General features: G+C 27.9%; 1 protein-coding gene across 1 annotated transcript in view; it reads right to left on the bottom strand.

Annotated features, from left to right (window-relative positions):
- LOC107445946 (uncharacterized) overlaps nucleotides 1-17,029 on the bottom strand; it is a 219,823-nt gene that overhangs the window by 98,972 nt on the left and 103,822 nt on the right. The window contains exon 2 of the mRNA XM_016060463.3: nucleotides 2,498-2,642. Within this exon, the coding sequence (XP_015915949.1) occupies nucleotides 2,498-2,642 (145 nt within the window). The remainder of the gene's footprint in view (nucleotides 1-2,497; nucleotides 2,643-17,029) is intronic.

Genomic DNA, 17,029 nt, shown 5'->3' with positions numbered 1-17,029 from the left:
CATGACATTGCTTAATACCCTGAAGAGAGTCACTCAGATAATCGAAGCTAAAAGCTTGAAACGAAAAAAAGAGATGCATAAAAAATCATTATTTTCTTAGTCAAGAAAATGTTATCTTTTTGGTCTTTGATAAATCAGCGGAAATATTAGAAATCTGTTCATAGTTTTAGTAAAATAAAATATTAAAATATAACAACATGACATAAACAGAGGCCCTTCAAATTATGCAAAAAACTGTTTGTAAAACATATGCAAAAAGACTGAAATAATTAAAGAAGACCAGTCAAGCGGCTGAAATACACTGCTACATATTATTACATTTATTGTTATGAATTTACGCAGCATTATATTTATTTTTAAAGAGTTCAATTTCTATTTTTCTAACTTATAAATTAGGTAACAAAATTCTAAAAAATAGTTGTTAAGATGTGATTGAAATAATTTTTTGAAAAAGATTTGAAAGTATGTACTCTTATATATTAACCCACAGACGGTTCTTCACGTAAAAAGTCTAATTTTAACCTGCAGTTTTGTTGTAGTTCATTTACGTCGCACTAGAGCTGCACAATGGGCTATTGGCGACGGTCTGGGAACTCCCTGAGGATGATCTGAAGACATGCCATCACACTTTTGATCCTCTGCAGAGGGGATGGCACCCCCGCTTAAGTAGCCCAACGACCTGCGCGCGAAGTCGAGCACTTTACGGTAGCACAGTTTAACGAGGACCAAGACCGCACACCCTTGGTCCCTACGCACACTGATCCTTGTGGATCACCCTACAGCACACTGACAGTAGCCAGTGATGCATGACTTCGGTGATCTGCTGGGAACCGTGTCTTAATGATCAGTCCACTGCGGAACTAACCTGCAGTTTTCTCCTCATAGCAAAACCAGTTTTTCCATGTTATTTGATAGGGAAATAAGGTATAGAGGAGAAACATTCTCCTAGTTTTGCCTATTTGCTGAACCGACAGAGGGTTAAATTATAGTGTCTAGTAATGCAAGTTTAGCTTTGTCTGACCTTTATATTTCCATAATGCCACACATAAACAAAGAAAATAAAAGCCTTCCTATGCTGAAGTTATACAAAGTTTTGAGAAGCATAAAATTAACCTAAACAAATTGGATGAATTAAGAAACATCTAGTTCAGTGAAATGTTCTAGTTCAGAAAATAAAAGGCAATCTATCGCAGTGTTCGTCAACCTTTAAACCAGTATCAGTCAGTGGATCAAATGCTACCAGGCAGCTCAAGGAACATTAAATTATTTCTATTTTATTTATGGTGGGAGTATCTCCCTCATGCTTTCCATGGACGAGAGGTTTCTGGTTAGTTGAGATAAATTCGCGCCAACAACACGCGTGTAATTTTAATTTATTTTGAAGGCTTGTTTCAATGCAATTAAACGATAATTATTTAATCAAAGAAATCTAAAGTAAATCTATCTAAAGTAAAGTATCTCAAAGAAATCAATCAATATCCCTCCCTCCCCCCTCAGCGGGCTGCGGTAAAAATATCAAACGTTAACCGGTCCGCTGCGATAAAAAAGTTGGAGAGCTTTGATCTATGGTAATCAAATGAAATGAAAGTGTATGAATGAAATTTCGAGGTTTAAAATGTCAAGTAAGATATTGACAAATTGACATTTTTATTTCGAAAGACAAAAAAAAAATAATGACAAGCGTCTCTGACAATGAACAATCACACATATAAAGTTCATTAAGAAATTTCCAGTGAAATTACGATAAAAATTACCGGCACTCCGGTTGCCAGCTTTTTTTAACCGTTAAATCCATTTTTACTGTAAAAATTTATCAGAGCAAAAAATCTAATCTTCTGTGATTTTTTCATTGATGCTTACTTTAAAGTCTCTGAATCAATATGACATATTGAATATTTTTTTTTGAAAAGATAAGAAAAATAATGAAAAATGTAGCTGATAATGAACAATCGAACGTATAAAGTTCATTAAAAAAAATTTCATTGAAATTACGGTAAAATGTATCGGCACTCCGGTTGCCAGCTTTTTTTTTTTACAGCCACATCAATTTTTACTGTAAAAGTTTAATAAAACAAAAAGTCTCATATTCTGTAATTTTTGCATTTATACTTACTGCAAAATCAATTAATCTTTGTAAATAGATAAACATTATTGCAAAAATTGCGTATAAAATTTAATACCGTTTCTAAGGACACTACATTCATGATGCCAGTACTCTTTACCGTAATTTGATACAGAATGTTTTGCTGTGTTATTGTTCGCGTCTTTTAAAATGGGATTTCAAATTTTCCCAGTTGGTTATAAAAAGTTTATCTGTGTTTAAGTAAATTCTAATAATTACTTTTTACAATTATAAAAATAAATAAAGATAGATGCATGAATGTTGAAAAACATATATAAAAGTATATAAATAAAAATTTAGAAAAAAGAGTAATATTCATTTCTGCATTAAAAATATTGTGTTTCAATTGAAATTTTAATAGAAAATGTCTCTTACTTGTCTTCGATTAGAAACATATTTTGACTAGAATCTATACAAGTTCCTTTTATTGAGAATGTGCTACCTTCGATTCTAATTGCCGATTGCCAGCCTTTTTGAAACCAAAGACCTGTTAATTTATTTGGAAAATGACAAACTGGAGCTGGAAAGGAAAAAAAATCTCTATTAGTAAGTTGCATGTGGCAATAAAAGAATTTATGCATTTCAGTTAATTTTTTACAAATTAATTTTATAGATTACATTTTACATATATAAAATAGAACTGCCCTCTTTGAGAAATGCTAGATTGATGCATCAAATTACCAAAAGCAAAGTTAAAATTTTAATTACTCGAGAAACCTTTAACCTTCAATGAGAAAAAAAGCATAGTAAAAATACAAGTATATTTTAAAATTAATCGTGTTTCTGGCTTTATGGAATGGCCAAAATTCTTAATAAATTTTACCTAACCACTGTAGAAATGATTTTGGTAGTAAAATTATCATTAAAAAATATTATTTTATTTTATGTGATAAAATTTTTGAAAAATGTAGTAAAATTTGGTAATTTTATCTTGATGCCTTAGAGCACGTCATAAAAACCATTTAATCTTTTAAATTTATTTTACAGTTTGGTATTTATTTTTATTAAATGTGAGGAAATATAATTGTGAAAAAAAAAATTTCTGTAAACCGACACGAACGAAGAAATTAACAATTGAATACTTTAAATAGCGTATATTTCGATTCTATTAACCTGAAACACGCTTCTTTTTTTACCAGAAATGTCATGACCATTCATTACCTCAAATATACCATTTTTTTTTACTCCGTGAATTTATACAGCATGAATAGTTTATAGTTAGCACTGATATCAATGCTTCTGCTTAATGCGTCCTTAGCACAAAAGCAGAAATTTAACCGATGGTGCTTGCGTAAAGGACGTAATACGTTGAAGAGCTGACGTCGACTCTCATTATCATCTATTTTTGTCAGAATTTAGCTCTCACACTCTTGCTGTGAAAGAATGTTGCCAGGATATTCTTTTACGGATGCAATATTGCGTGGTCAGAATTTTTGTCTTCCCATTAAACGTCACAACTTACATTCAAAATCATCCGGAATTTTTCAGAGTATGTCTTATTTTTATAACATGGAAAAACCACTTATTTAAATTTCAAAAAAGATATTGTAGTCTGACACTGTGAAGGTAAAAAAAATTATATTTTGAAATATCTGACGCTGATTTTTTCATACATTTCCTGAATTATACAGTTTAGACATGTATATAACATGTCTAAACTAAATAGTTTCTATCATTAATAATATATCTACAGGATTTACACTTGTCTTGGAAAATTGTGCAGACCTCACAAAACTCTAACTATTTATGAAACATATTATCAATTGATAAGCAAATTGAATAAGACCTAGTGCTCCGTAATTACATACATTTTTCCCTATTTTTTGCAACGCAAGAATTTTAGATTATTATATCCTATTGTGAGTAATATTATCTGAAGGACAGAAACTTCTAAATGCTTCAAAATTTTAAATATCCCTTAAAAGGCATGTATATTTAATTGTTACAAATTCAAAATCTGGGAATAGATAAGTTTTTGTTAAACGGAGTAGCATTTTTAGAAAAACAGTTAAAACATTCTCTGTTAATAAGTCATTTTATAAAATTTTGTAATCAAATCTAACGTATAACAGGTTTTGAATATATATTATTCAAAATGTCTAAGTTTACTGAGAAAAAAAGTATGGACAAAACTACCACAATATGGTAAAATTTACCGTGCTTCTGGCTTTATGGGAGCACAAAAATGCTCGGTAATTTTTAAGTGCTTTGGTTATGGTTTTTGATAAAATTAGCAGTAAAATAGGATTTTTTAATGCGTGATAGATTTTGGTATATGTGGAAAAAGATTTTATTTTAGTATGATACCTAAAATCATGATACCTTAAAAACCATTTATTTGGTTAAATTTACTTTTCAGTTTTGTATTTTTTACTAAATGATTAGTAATGAGAATTATAATTTTGAAAACCAGAATGTCTGGTTACCATAAGCACGGGGAAATTAACAAATGAATGATTAAAGTACCATAGATTTTGGTTTTTACAGGTTTTCTTTCAATCAAATTAGAATTACGTTTTTTTTTTTTTTAATCAAAAACGTCAAAACCCTTTTCAAAAACAACACTAACAGTTAAAAAAAATAATCCTTGGACTTTCGATGATTAATATTAATGTAATTAATTAAATAAATCATTTTCCCTTTAAATAGAAGATGATATATTATTAGTATTCATTTAGTTAATTCATACGGTTTATTAAAAATAATTTGCAATTATTTCAAACCACTCTCTGCAAATATTTTTTATGTAAAACATATTTATAAAATACTAAAGCATAATTGGTGTTTTCCCCATATTTAAAATAACTTCATATGGTGTAAATATATTATTTTAATTAATTTAATGCATTCGCTCTAATGTAGTTATAAAAATATGTATGATTTTATATTTCTCCCTTTTTGTCTGGGAAGGAATGAAATATATTTTAATCCTTAAATAAAAAGGAAAATAAATGATGGTAAATATAACAAAAAATATAAAATATATGTTTAATTGTGTAGAAATACTGCTCTAATTTTTTTTTATTTCAGTAGTCTTGCACTGTTGCTAATGCATTTCGAAATTAACTAGCTGACAAAATAATAATACTTTAAAGTGATGATAACTTGATGATAATAAACTATCAAAGCAGTTTGATATTGAGGAATGTAAAAGAAACTACAAAAGCTTCTTCTTAATAGGTTAGGTGTTCGTAAATTACTATCATAAATTACTCTTAAATCTGAGCTCAATTTTTATATGTCTTACTATCCTCCAGTGGGTAATTCAAAGTCTTTTGCGAACGATTTCAGAGAAAACTAATCTGAACATCTCTTATCTCTTGTCTACATAAGCTCATTGTCTCGCTGAATCATTTATAATAAATTCCATATTTAATTAAGTGGCTTAGACAAATGTGCTATTTTAAGCAATAATTATTCTGTCTGCATTCAAAAGCAGTATTTTAGAAGAAACTTTTAGCTTTTTAAGCTCTTTCCAGTGCCATTTGGGACTGTTGCCTTTGAAATAGTATTCATATTTATTAATGTTAAAGTAAGTGGATGTTTAAGAAAATATTCACTATAAATATTTAATTTTTAAACCATATCATATGAAGTCAATATTCTGAACGACAACTTATAAATCTAGAGAAAAGATTATGATTTCAATACATTCATATTTTACTGTTATAAAATCCTTATTAATAATTTTTAATTTATTACTACATTAAACTGACAAGTTTCAGAAAGCCTTATAGTTTAATTACGCCGAGTGTTTCAGTACAGCAATTGTAAGCTGGTGCAATTGAAGCTTAATATTTTTCTAATTTTTGTTAATTTTACCTTAGCTGTTAATTACTGTCAAAAATTAGGTTGAAAATTATTTTACTTTAAGTTATATTAAATATTCTAAGTTAAAGTAATGCGTGATTTATTGATATTATAGAATCTTAATCAGGAAACATAGTTTTAAAAGTAATATTCATACGAATCAAAACTATACGAATATAAAATTTTATAAAAATGTAAATTGTTATAAGTTGAAAAAGCAGTAACAATTAAATAAATTTAATAATCAATAAATAAATTTAGTTTCGAGTGTTTTTAGAATGTATATTGAAATGTTTAAAGGTAAAATTTGCGCGTTAAGTATAATTAAAACGTTTTAAATTTATATAAATGCATTAGTTAATATAAAAAATTATCAGAATTCCAAATAATTCAAGTTGAAAAATGTATATATATTTCAAGTAAATTTGAAATATTTAATTATGTAGGCTAGGATTATTCATAGCATAATAATAATTCATATCATAATTAATATTTTAAATAATAGTGCCTGTAATTTTTCAAAATATGTTCCAGTTATAGTTGTTAAAGTTTTCAAAATGTCCCTAAACGTTACAAACTAGGATTACAAAAATTACTTAAAAGACGTAGATGGGAACTGTTCAATATTAAGTTAGTTGTAGATTACTTATTATGGAAACTTTAAAAAAAATCCAAATGAGAGATAATATGAAGAAATCGGTGAAAGAGATAATATGAACTAAAATTGAACTTCCATGATTTAAGTATATAGTATACAGAATTAAACTATTACTGAAAGCATTTTTTGATCTTCCATGAATTAAATATAAACCAGGCAAATTTTAAGTATTACTGAAAGTATAATTTTATCTTTTATAACTGAAATATGAAACATACAAAATTAAACTATTACTAAAAGTATTATTCAATATTCTACGATTTAGATATAAACCATGCAAGTTTAAACTATTACTGAAAACATCATTTGATGACCTCTGACTTAAATATACGTCATTCAAAATTAAACCGTTACTAATAGTATCATTTGATCTTCTATCATCATTTGATCTGTTATGACTTAAATATATGCCATACAGAAGAAAAATATTACTGAAAGTATCGTTTGACCTCCTATGACTTAAATGTATAGCGTACACAATTAAAGCAATACTGAAAGTATCATTTGATCTCCTGTGACTAAAATATATAGCGTACAAAATTAACTTATTACTGAAAGTATCATTTTAAAAATATCTCTATCATTTATGTAAATAGATTATGAGATAAAGAAATATTATATTCCCAAGTGAAATGAATCTATTTGCAGTCATGAAGAGTATGAATATGATATATCAGGCCATTCGCAAAGCACTTATATTTTCCTCTGCTACGGCTAAAACTAACTACGCCTCTTTCTTTGCTTGAAGCAGAAAACGAGATTTTGCCATTCCGGTTCAGTTTGTTTTTCACTTGGGAAAACAAAGCGAAAGAGGCTTCTTTTTTGGCAGATGAGAAGAAGACCACTGAAGAGTTGGCATCACCAAGATGCAATCAAAAATAACAGTTCTTCTGAGTACGTGTTTTGAGCAGGCTAAACACTTTTTATGCTCCCTGAGCATCTACTGCTTTTTCTTCATCTTATCTATTTTTCCAAACACGTAAACGAAGAAAATCCCCACTAACAACAACAACAAATGTAATTGATAAATAAAATGAAAGTAGCTTCAAAAATGCAGATTTAATCAAGGAAGTCTGTATTGATTTTTCAATTTAAAAGCTAGGACAGTTCAATAAAATTACAAAATTGAGCTCATTTCAAGTATTTGAGATCTGTGCTCCGTAATTCGAATCGAACAGGGTAAATTGCTCTTTCAGATATTATAGAAAATCTGCGTTTAGTGAAAATTAGAGAATGGTTTGCACTTTCCAATTTTTTAAGTTAAATTTGTTATTTAATGCATTATTTATTTTTTGAAAGAAGATTTTGTCGCTCTTCGTTTCACTCTGTATTAAATTTATTCTCTTTTTTTTCAATAATTTAATCCTACGTTACATTTTTTGTTTTTCAATTGAATTTAATTTCATGTACATTATGTTCTCATTTTGTCTATATATGTCTTAGTAACTAGATTAAATTTATATTAAATTGGAAACTTAATTTGAAGTTTTCAGAAGGTGTATTAATAAAATATTAGATATGAAAACATGATGAATTTATGATTACATTTATGAAAAATTTAGTCATTAGAATTTTTATTTCTTTAAATATAATGAAAAATTTCTGTTTGCAACAAGCTCATAATTCATTTTAAAAACTAAGCCACGTGTAGCTATAATGAATTTTTTAATTTACTTTTTTTAACTTTAATTAATAAACATATGGCTGAAGTAAAAACTAATGAGTATACAGATAACAATTTCATTTATAACTGATTTTTAAAAGAATGTTATTCATTTTTTAAGCATTATTATATGTTTTATCATTTTATATACTTTTTAGTATTTAAAGTTTTGGTAAATATAAGAAAAAAAATGTAACATGCAGTTGAAACCTATGTTATTTATAAGTTATTTATAAGTCATTATTATAAGTCTAACTATGTTATTTATAAGTAATTTCTTTCGTGCTTGAAAACTGAAAGAAATTATTAATTTTAATTTAATATTTGTATTTAATCATTTGTATATTTTTCTAGTGATCATTTGCATTCACTAAATCATTTGTATTCACTAAATCATAATCATTTGTATTCACTAAAGAAAAAATTATGTTAGTTACGGTTTCTAATAAAAAATAATATTATTTCGGGTTCTAAAATATTTCTTTTAAACGTATTTAACGAAAAAATTGGTAAAAAGCGTTTCTTCAGAGTAACCAAAATTTGACGCCAGACTTTAAGAAATGAAACATGAAAAAAGTCGAATTAATTTTAATCAAATATTTTACAAGTATGTTTTTATAAATATACGTTCTGATTCATTCATAAGCACTGCTATACATACAGGAAAAATACCCAAAATGAAGCTAAATTTTAGATTAGGAAGGAAAAAAAATACTTTGTCCATTTTTAATTAATTATTAAGTTATAAATTGTCAAAAGCAACAAATTTTATCTTTAAGTTACCAAGCTCTATTTATTTTCGAAATGAAGATCAGTCGACTGTAAATGGTTGCTTCAATTAAAAACTCTTTTGTCCTTAACAGAAATTTTATCTTCTTTTTTTAAGAAGCTATCATAATTGAAATTAAAATATAGTAATGCAATGATAATTTAAAAATAAATTTAAAGACTTAACCCCATAGATATCCATAGATAATATGTATTTTTTAGCAATAGCATAGCACTTTTATACTGTATAGGCTTTTAGGAAAATAAATGGTTGAATGACAATTTATTTAATCGTTATTCTTTATAATCAAACAAAGCATTCAAATAGCCATAAATAAGATGGTAATCAATTTATGGTTTTAACAACTGTTTACTGTGAGAGTAACTTTCATTAACTGCTTTCATCTAATATGCAAAACAATTTGAATTCTATAGCACCAAATAAGTGCATATAATGACGTCACTTAGTCTCTTATAACTGCGCACATATTCTAGCTGAGAGACAGTCTCATGACAGACAGAACTGGGGTTCGATTCCCAGCGTTGATACCACAATAGAGTCTCTCCATTATCTTAAACACATAAAATTTACAGCGTCCTGTAATCCCTAATTTGTATTTTATGACCAATTTAATTTTTATTTCGTGGTTTTGAAACAATACTAATTGTAAATAGTTGAAAACCGTATAATTTTGTATTCATGGTTTAATAACCGTACTAATTGTAAACAGTTTCAAAACCGTAAAGGAAAAAAATTTGTTTTTTACTGCAAACTTTACAGTAAATCGGATGGACAGACTACTGCCGGTTTTTTTAACACAATTTCAGAATGAAAATGTTAACAGTGTAGAACCCTAAAAAGATATCGTTTGTGAATATTCAAGCTTTATTTTTTATCACCCAGTAGTCGAAATTCCTGTAATTCTTAACAATTTTTCATTCCCAAACTTATTTCTTTAACAGTTAATACCTTCTCAAGCGAGTTACTGAGACAAAATTAGTTATGCGCTTTATTTTTCTTTCCAAAACCTAGCAATATAAGAATATTTGCTTGATTTGCAAGTTACCCCTCAGTTACTTTCCTTGTTACATTTTTGTGTTAATTTTGTAACATAACCTGCTAAAAATTGAATTATTTTTCTGTTTCATAAAGCATGGTAATAACTAATTTCTTTGTAATTTAAGATATTTTAGTTTTGATAAATATAAAGATGCCTTCATGAATTTTTTTTTTCTAGAGATGTACCAAACATGAAAGATTTGAGTATGCAGTTTCTTAATTAACTACATTTTAGTAACAAAATAATATTAGGAGTTCAATTTATTAATTTACACGATAGTTAATTGGTTGTAAGTTCATAACAAACAGAATAATTATTTAACTTGTAGTTATTAATGTGAAGAATTTAGGCTAACATTTAACAAAAGAAAATCTCAGGTGCTTTGCTTTCATCATTCCATTTTCCGTTTTGATAAAGTTTTTTTTTCGGAACAGAGAACGGAAAGCAAAAACAATGAGAAAATAGTTAAAATATAAAGAATGATATTGAAATTGATGCTTACAAGCAGAAGAAATAATGAACTGAGTAAAGATAAAGCATAAATAAAAACAAGAAATATAGTTTCAAGGAAATTAAAGAACGGAAAGAAGATGAAAATCTTAAAATTAAATACTATTTTAATCAAAGAAAATGAAAACTTTGAAATTCATGAAGGAGATGAAAAGGTGAAATTAAAATAATGCATTCTATAAGAATGAGAAATTTAATGTTTTCAAACATATGTTCTTGATTTCCATTAATTTTTATTTATTTATTTTTATTATACTTTCCAGTCCTGATTTAAGTAATTGAGTATTTATTTAATAATCTTTATGCAAGTTTAGACTGCTCCAAAACTTATTTTCACTAGGCATTTAATATGTTATTGGTAATGCAAGATGAACTACTTAATATATATATATACTTAATATATATATATACGAAAAGTCAGAAATTTTCAACGCCATCAGTAAGTTATTTTTTTTGAATTACAGAGCGACAAAAAATTAGGGGGTCTCCATAAGTCCTTAATGTTAAAACTNTATATATATATATACAACCAAATTTTGAGTTTATGACTACCAATGTTCCATTCCGTAGTTATGAACCCAATCCACTCCTGGAACAACATCCGTTATATGGAGAGGAATACCACGGTTGGCCTGACGGCAAGGGAACTCTGGCCCATGATCCGTCTGCCACTGAGGATATTTTACGTCAGCACTTAGGTTGATGCGAACCGGGTGTGGAATCAATTAGATCTTATCGATCAGCCATCACTGGGATTTGAACCCTGGCCATCTCATTGGAAGGCGTGTGATCTTTCCCTTGACCTCCACGGCTCACACAATAATAATAGTACGATTTGACGATTTTGATTGCTTTACTACTTACTACCCATTTTACACATCCATAGCAATACGGATTTTGCATACAAAGTTTACGCTCATGACATTTTTTTTTACATTTTTATCACCAGATGTGTACACGCATATTTCATCAGATTTTCACAAAAACAAACCAAAGTTTTTAACAAACCAAAAAGAAAATTCGTCGGAAAATATTCTTTATAAAATATTTCATTAAAGTACTTCATAATTAGCAAATTAATTAATTATTGAAAGTATTTTTAAACGTAAAACCTGCCATATTTAATTAGAGCTTTTAAGAACACCAGTATATGACCTATTTATTTAAGCGAATTTCAGTTTGATGTTTAATAAATAGGTGGCAGCACAATCAGTTGTACGCAGTAGAAATTTAAAGTGAAATACGCTTTTTAAAAGATTTTTGAAACCTTTCAGTAACGTAAATGTTTTATGTTTCGTAATTTTCTCTGTAGAGAAACAAATATTTCTATTTTTAAAGAAGTAAATAATAACTGTTAACGAGCTATTAAATATTTTTTTTAACGCGTCAAATAGTATAAATAGAATAAATTAGTTACATCTCCATAAGACATTTATGAGACCTTTTTCACAAACGTTACATGAAATACAATTCAAATGACAATTAAAATCCATAAAACTCACAGTAGAGTAGCGGTGTACAATACAATATACGCATTACTTGAGAACAATACGCTGCACCGGTACACCGTTACTATATGAATTATAAGTTTACATATTTATCAATTGAATCGTTTAAATACCATTTATTTTTGCTTTATTATACAGAATTATGTTTTTTAGCCAGTAATTTCATTGCTATACAGTACGATTATTTAATCAGATTTTGTTTCCCTGCATGAACGTTGAGAGAAAAATGTGTAATGAAATGCATAAAAAATATTATTGAAAAAAAATTTAAAAGTTATAATAAAAACTAAAAAAAAGTTGAGAAATTTATATTAAAAATGGCGTTGTTAATTTTGTTATGTAACCAATTTTTATGCAACAGCTTTAGTGGAATATCACGTCATACAAATAGCAATAGAAGCATCTGAGTTTCGCTCTAAATTAAATAGGACACAGCGCATACGAGCATAAATTATGTCGTTACAGACAAAGTTATTTTAGTATTATAAGTACAATCATTCAAATCGAAATACTAAATTAAAATAAATATTTTCAATTTTCGTTTTGAATCGTGGCACTGACAACAAAGAATCGCTTTTTTCTGTTAACTATATTAGCATATGTGCTTTATAATTTCTTGTTCTAGTTTATGAAAGTTAAAATATGTTAAATTTCCTTATTATTATTTTTAAATAGCTAAAATAAACTTTTTAACTTTGATCAAATAACCAAAACTATACAACTTTTTACCAAACATAACATTCTAGCTTTACTGTAAAATATTACACTCTGTTTTCTTTTTTAAATAGAACTTCTTTCTTCAGTTAGTGTATGTAGAAAGTGAGAAAAAAAGTTGTAAAAGTAATTAATTTTATTTTGTATACTATAAAATGAAAAAATAAAAACATAATGTATGTTTAAAATCAAATAAGCTATCTGCAAAATCGTTACAAACAGGTTCAAAACATAGAAATGTATATAGGAAATTTTTGAACTATTGCAAAGATTTGTCATGAAATATATATTTTTGTATTTCTCTGAATTTTTGGGGAGTGTAAATAATTCTTCTTTGGAACCATAGCCTAAAGCATTTTCATCTATGTATATTTTCACTCATTCATTTTTTCCCTATACTTGTTTTGTGCAGAAAAGAAACTTAGTATTCTGTGCACGAATACAGAAAGAACTTTTCACAAAACGTCTCTGTTGTCCTTCACTACCATTCTTATGTATAAAAGAAAGCAGCAAAAAAATCGGGGGACGAAAAAGTAAATAAAATATTTTTCCAAGCATGCTGAAATATTCATAGCTTCCAACTACCCCAAGACTCCCTAGGTTTAAGAAATTGCAGAAATCATTTCTTGGAAGACGTTTTATCTTACTTTTGGTTAAATCCAGGGATCGTCGATTCTCATGCGTTCAATAATTTGAATATACATTTGAATATTTCTGTACCAAGTTTTTTTTTCTAATTCATCTACACATGTTTAATTAGAAATGCTTAATTTGATGAATCATCTCAAATTTTTTTTAATATTATTGCCTCCCTAATGCAAACTATGAACTCAAATAAAATGCAAATAGATTTTTAAGACACTGAGATCATTGTTAGTTCCTAAGGTTCTATTCTCCCTATGAGAAAAAAGATATGGACAAAACTGAAAGGATATGTTAAAATTTACCATGTTTCTGTCTCTAAGAGAACATCAAAAAGCTAAATATGCTTTTCTGAAACAGTTTAGTAATGATTTTGATAAAAGTAACAATAAAATATTGCTTCAGATTGTGAGTTATCTTTTGGTAAATGCAAGAAGAAAAAAAGAAGTTATAATTTTATTATGATAATTTCGATCATAGCATAAAAACCTTTTATTCGGCTAGAGTTACTTTTCAGTTTTACATTTGTTGCTAAATAGATAATAAGAAGTATAATTTTAAAAAGCAAAATTTCAGTTAAAATATCACCAAACCGTATAATGTGATTTTATTAGCAGAATTATGGTTAGTCTTTTTTAACCAGAAATGTTTTTACCTTACAGTACGGTAATTTCAACAGATTTTTTTCTCAGTGCAATAGTACCTTTAAATTCACACCAACTTAATATTGATGAGAACCAACTTTTCTGGAAATAAAGATGCATAGTGCACAATACTCAATAAAGTAACACCGTCTTCGGATATGCTCTCAAAAATGCGAATTCTAGCTTCTATAAGCTTCCCATGGTTATTGGATGTTATGAGAATAACACCAATTGGATGTTATGAGAATGCATAGATTTTATCATGTATTACGTTCATGTATGATATTTATGTTCGAAATATAAAAAAAGTCGTTTATAAAATCAAATTTGGAATTAACCCCTTCAGTACCGTGATCACATATACGTGATTGCGTGATTCTTCTCTTACGGCCCCTGGTATCATATATGTAACGAGCCTTTCTTACTTAAGCTGCTTAAGATCATACGGATAGGATCTCAATTCGAAACTCTCGTATTACACCTCGTATTAATACGTATGCGTACTCTTTACTACATATACTCTCGAACCGTGCGAACCTAGGGAAGCGCTTTTTTCTCCATCTGCCCGTCCTAAAGGGGTTAAAGTAAAGTATTCTCACAACGTCCATAGTTACTGGCCAGAACGAATCAGGTAGGTTAAGGCTAATACTTACTTGATCTTATAATCAATGTCTTAATCAGGGAGCTTCAGGACCACGATAGGGATGAAAACGTGATTATTCACAATGACGAGAAAGAAACTTAATTACTTTGTCCTCACGGTCTAATGCTGAAAGACCGATATCATTTTTTTTATAAAACATCTCAATGATGTAAAAGTCTTACTAACCCTTAATAGATATTAAAAAATAGTTGTAGACTATTTTGAAGATTGCACTATGTTAGAGAACATCCTAAAAATTTTAAAAAAATCAGAAAATGCTTAAAGTTTCTGTTATAAACGTGTATCCAAAAAAGAGCATGTCACTGAATATTTTTAAAATCAAATGTGCTTATTCAGCACTTTAACTTTAGAAAAAGTTGCAAAACCAGTATTCCCGAAAAAGAATAAGAGTTGTAGACCCAAAGAAACAGCCAGTACTTTTCGACGGTAATAAAGTCAATTTACTAAGAGATTGTAGAAGGATTTCGCAAAGTGTTACACGTCAACACAACTGTATTAAACTGGCGTTAACGCTATTTGAACTTCTCAACGCATGCGCGAAAATTTCCCTAGAAATAGCAGTGTCGCATTATAAGGTTAGCGTCATGGTTAAAGTAAGACAAACTCTAAGCAAAATTTCTCAACTGTCAGACCTGATACGGTAAAATGAAAAAGAGGAGGATCAGCAACTTCTATTGGGAAATTTTATTTCATCCTTGTTATTCCCTGTATTAAACTGCATCCACATATGAATCTTTATTGGAAAATCCATAACAATTAGTAAAGAACAGAGTCGATGATGTCATACCAGCATACCAGAGTCGATGATGTCATACCAGAAAAAAACTTTTTTTTTTGTTTATTTCTTTTCATATAGTTGAGTACACTCATTTTAAATTGAAAGTATTTATTTTGTAAAATAAGATACATTGAATCATTATCAAATAATGCACTGCTTTAAAATCATTATTTTTTATTGAAATATTCATCAACATTTGAACACTTTGATATTTGGAAATTCCCTAAATTTTCCCCTTTTTTTCCTTTACACCATAAAAATTGCCGGATTAAATTACAGAAAAATTTACTATCACTCAGGGTGCTGATACTTTTTACTGTAAAATTCATTTTTACCAAAACATGTAACGGAGCAAAAAATCTGATATACTGTATGGTTTAAAGTAATAATTAAATTAAACTCACTGAATAACTCGAAATGAATATAACTGTAAACATTACGGTACAATATTTTAAGGACCGGATTATTAATATTATATACAATACAATATTATATAATATACAATATTTTAAAAACCGGATTTCATGATGAAATGGATTTTACAGATGAGGCATTTAAAGTGTTGGAATTTTGAACCATAATTTGATCTGGAATTTTTTTGCAGTGTATCGCAATTGAGCTCCAGTGCTGTTGTGCTTAAAAATTAAATGAAATGAAATTTCATTAAATAAGAACTATAACATATTTTCGTAAAGAGGATTTAATTTGCAATTAATCTACTTTTTCTATTGTGTGAAGTTATTTTTTAGCTTAATCACAGGATTAAAATTACTTTTGTAAAAAAAGAGGATGTCTGGACCATAAACTTTTTAAAACATTTATCTAATTTCAAAACTGAAATATAAATTATAAATAAAAAAAAAGACTAAACCCATTCGATATTACATTTTCACCTAACGTAACTTATAGCCAAAATTTATACGTCATCACAAGGTATTTACGGGATCAATGAAAAAATACATGTAAGCCATAAGGGGATATAATGTTGCACAAAAAAAAAAAAAAAAAAAAAAAAAAAAAACACACACACATCAGAGTTTCTATAACAAGACTAGAATCAAAAGATTTGTATCCAAGCAACGAGAAGGTAAAAAACTAGTTGCAAGCAGAATCTTTTCATCAAAATAAATTTCATTTATAAGAGGTTTCATCACGTTCCTTTTATCCTTACTAAAAGCCAAATAATTCCCTTTGGAACTTTCTGGGATAGTAGGCAAGACCAAAACTAAAAGGAATAGCGTTAGGAAGTGCAAAAAGCTCCTTTCCCAGAAATTATTTCAACTAATTTATCTATTTTTCACTTTTTCTCACAATCTTGCTTACAATTTCATGTTTCATCTTTTTTTTTATTTGTATTCTATATATTCTATACATTGGAAAATATTTTTGAAGTGAATTGAAGGAAAAGATACAACAATAAGGTTTCAGCAGTAAATAATGCAAACATCATATTGCAACTGTAATTTTATATATATTTTATTATGATA

Source organism: Parasteatoda tepidariorum, chromosome X1, assembly GCF_043381705.1.
Source record: "Parasteatoda tepidariorum isolate YZ-2023 chromosome X1, CAS_Ptep_4.0, whole genome shotgun sequence".
NCBI classification, from domain to species: Eukaryota; Metazoa; Arthropoda; class Arachnida; order Araneae; family Theridiidae; genus Parasteatoda; species Parasteatoda tepidariorum.
This window is presented reverse-complemented; position numbering and strand designations above follow the sequence as displayed.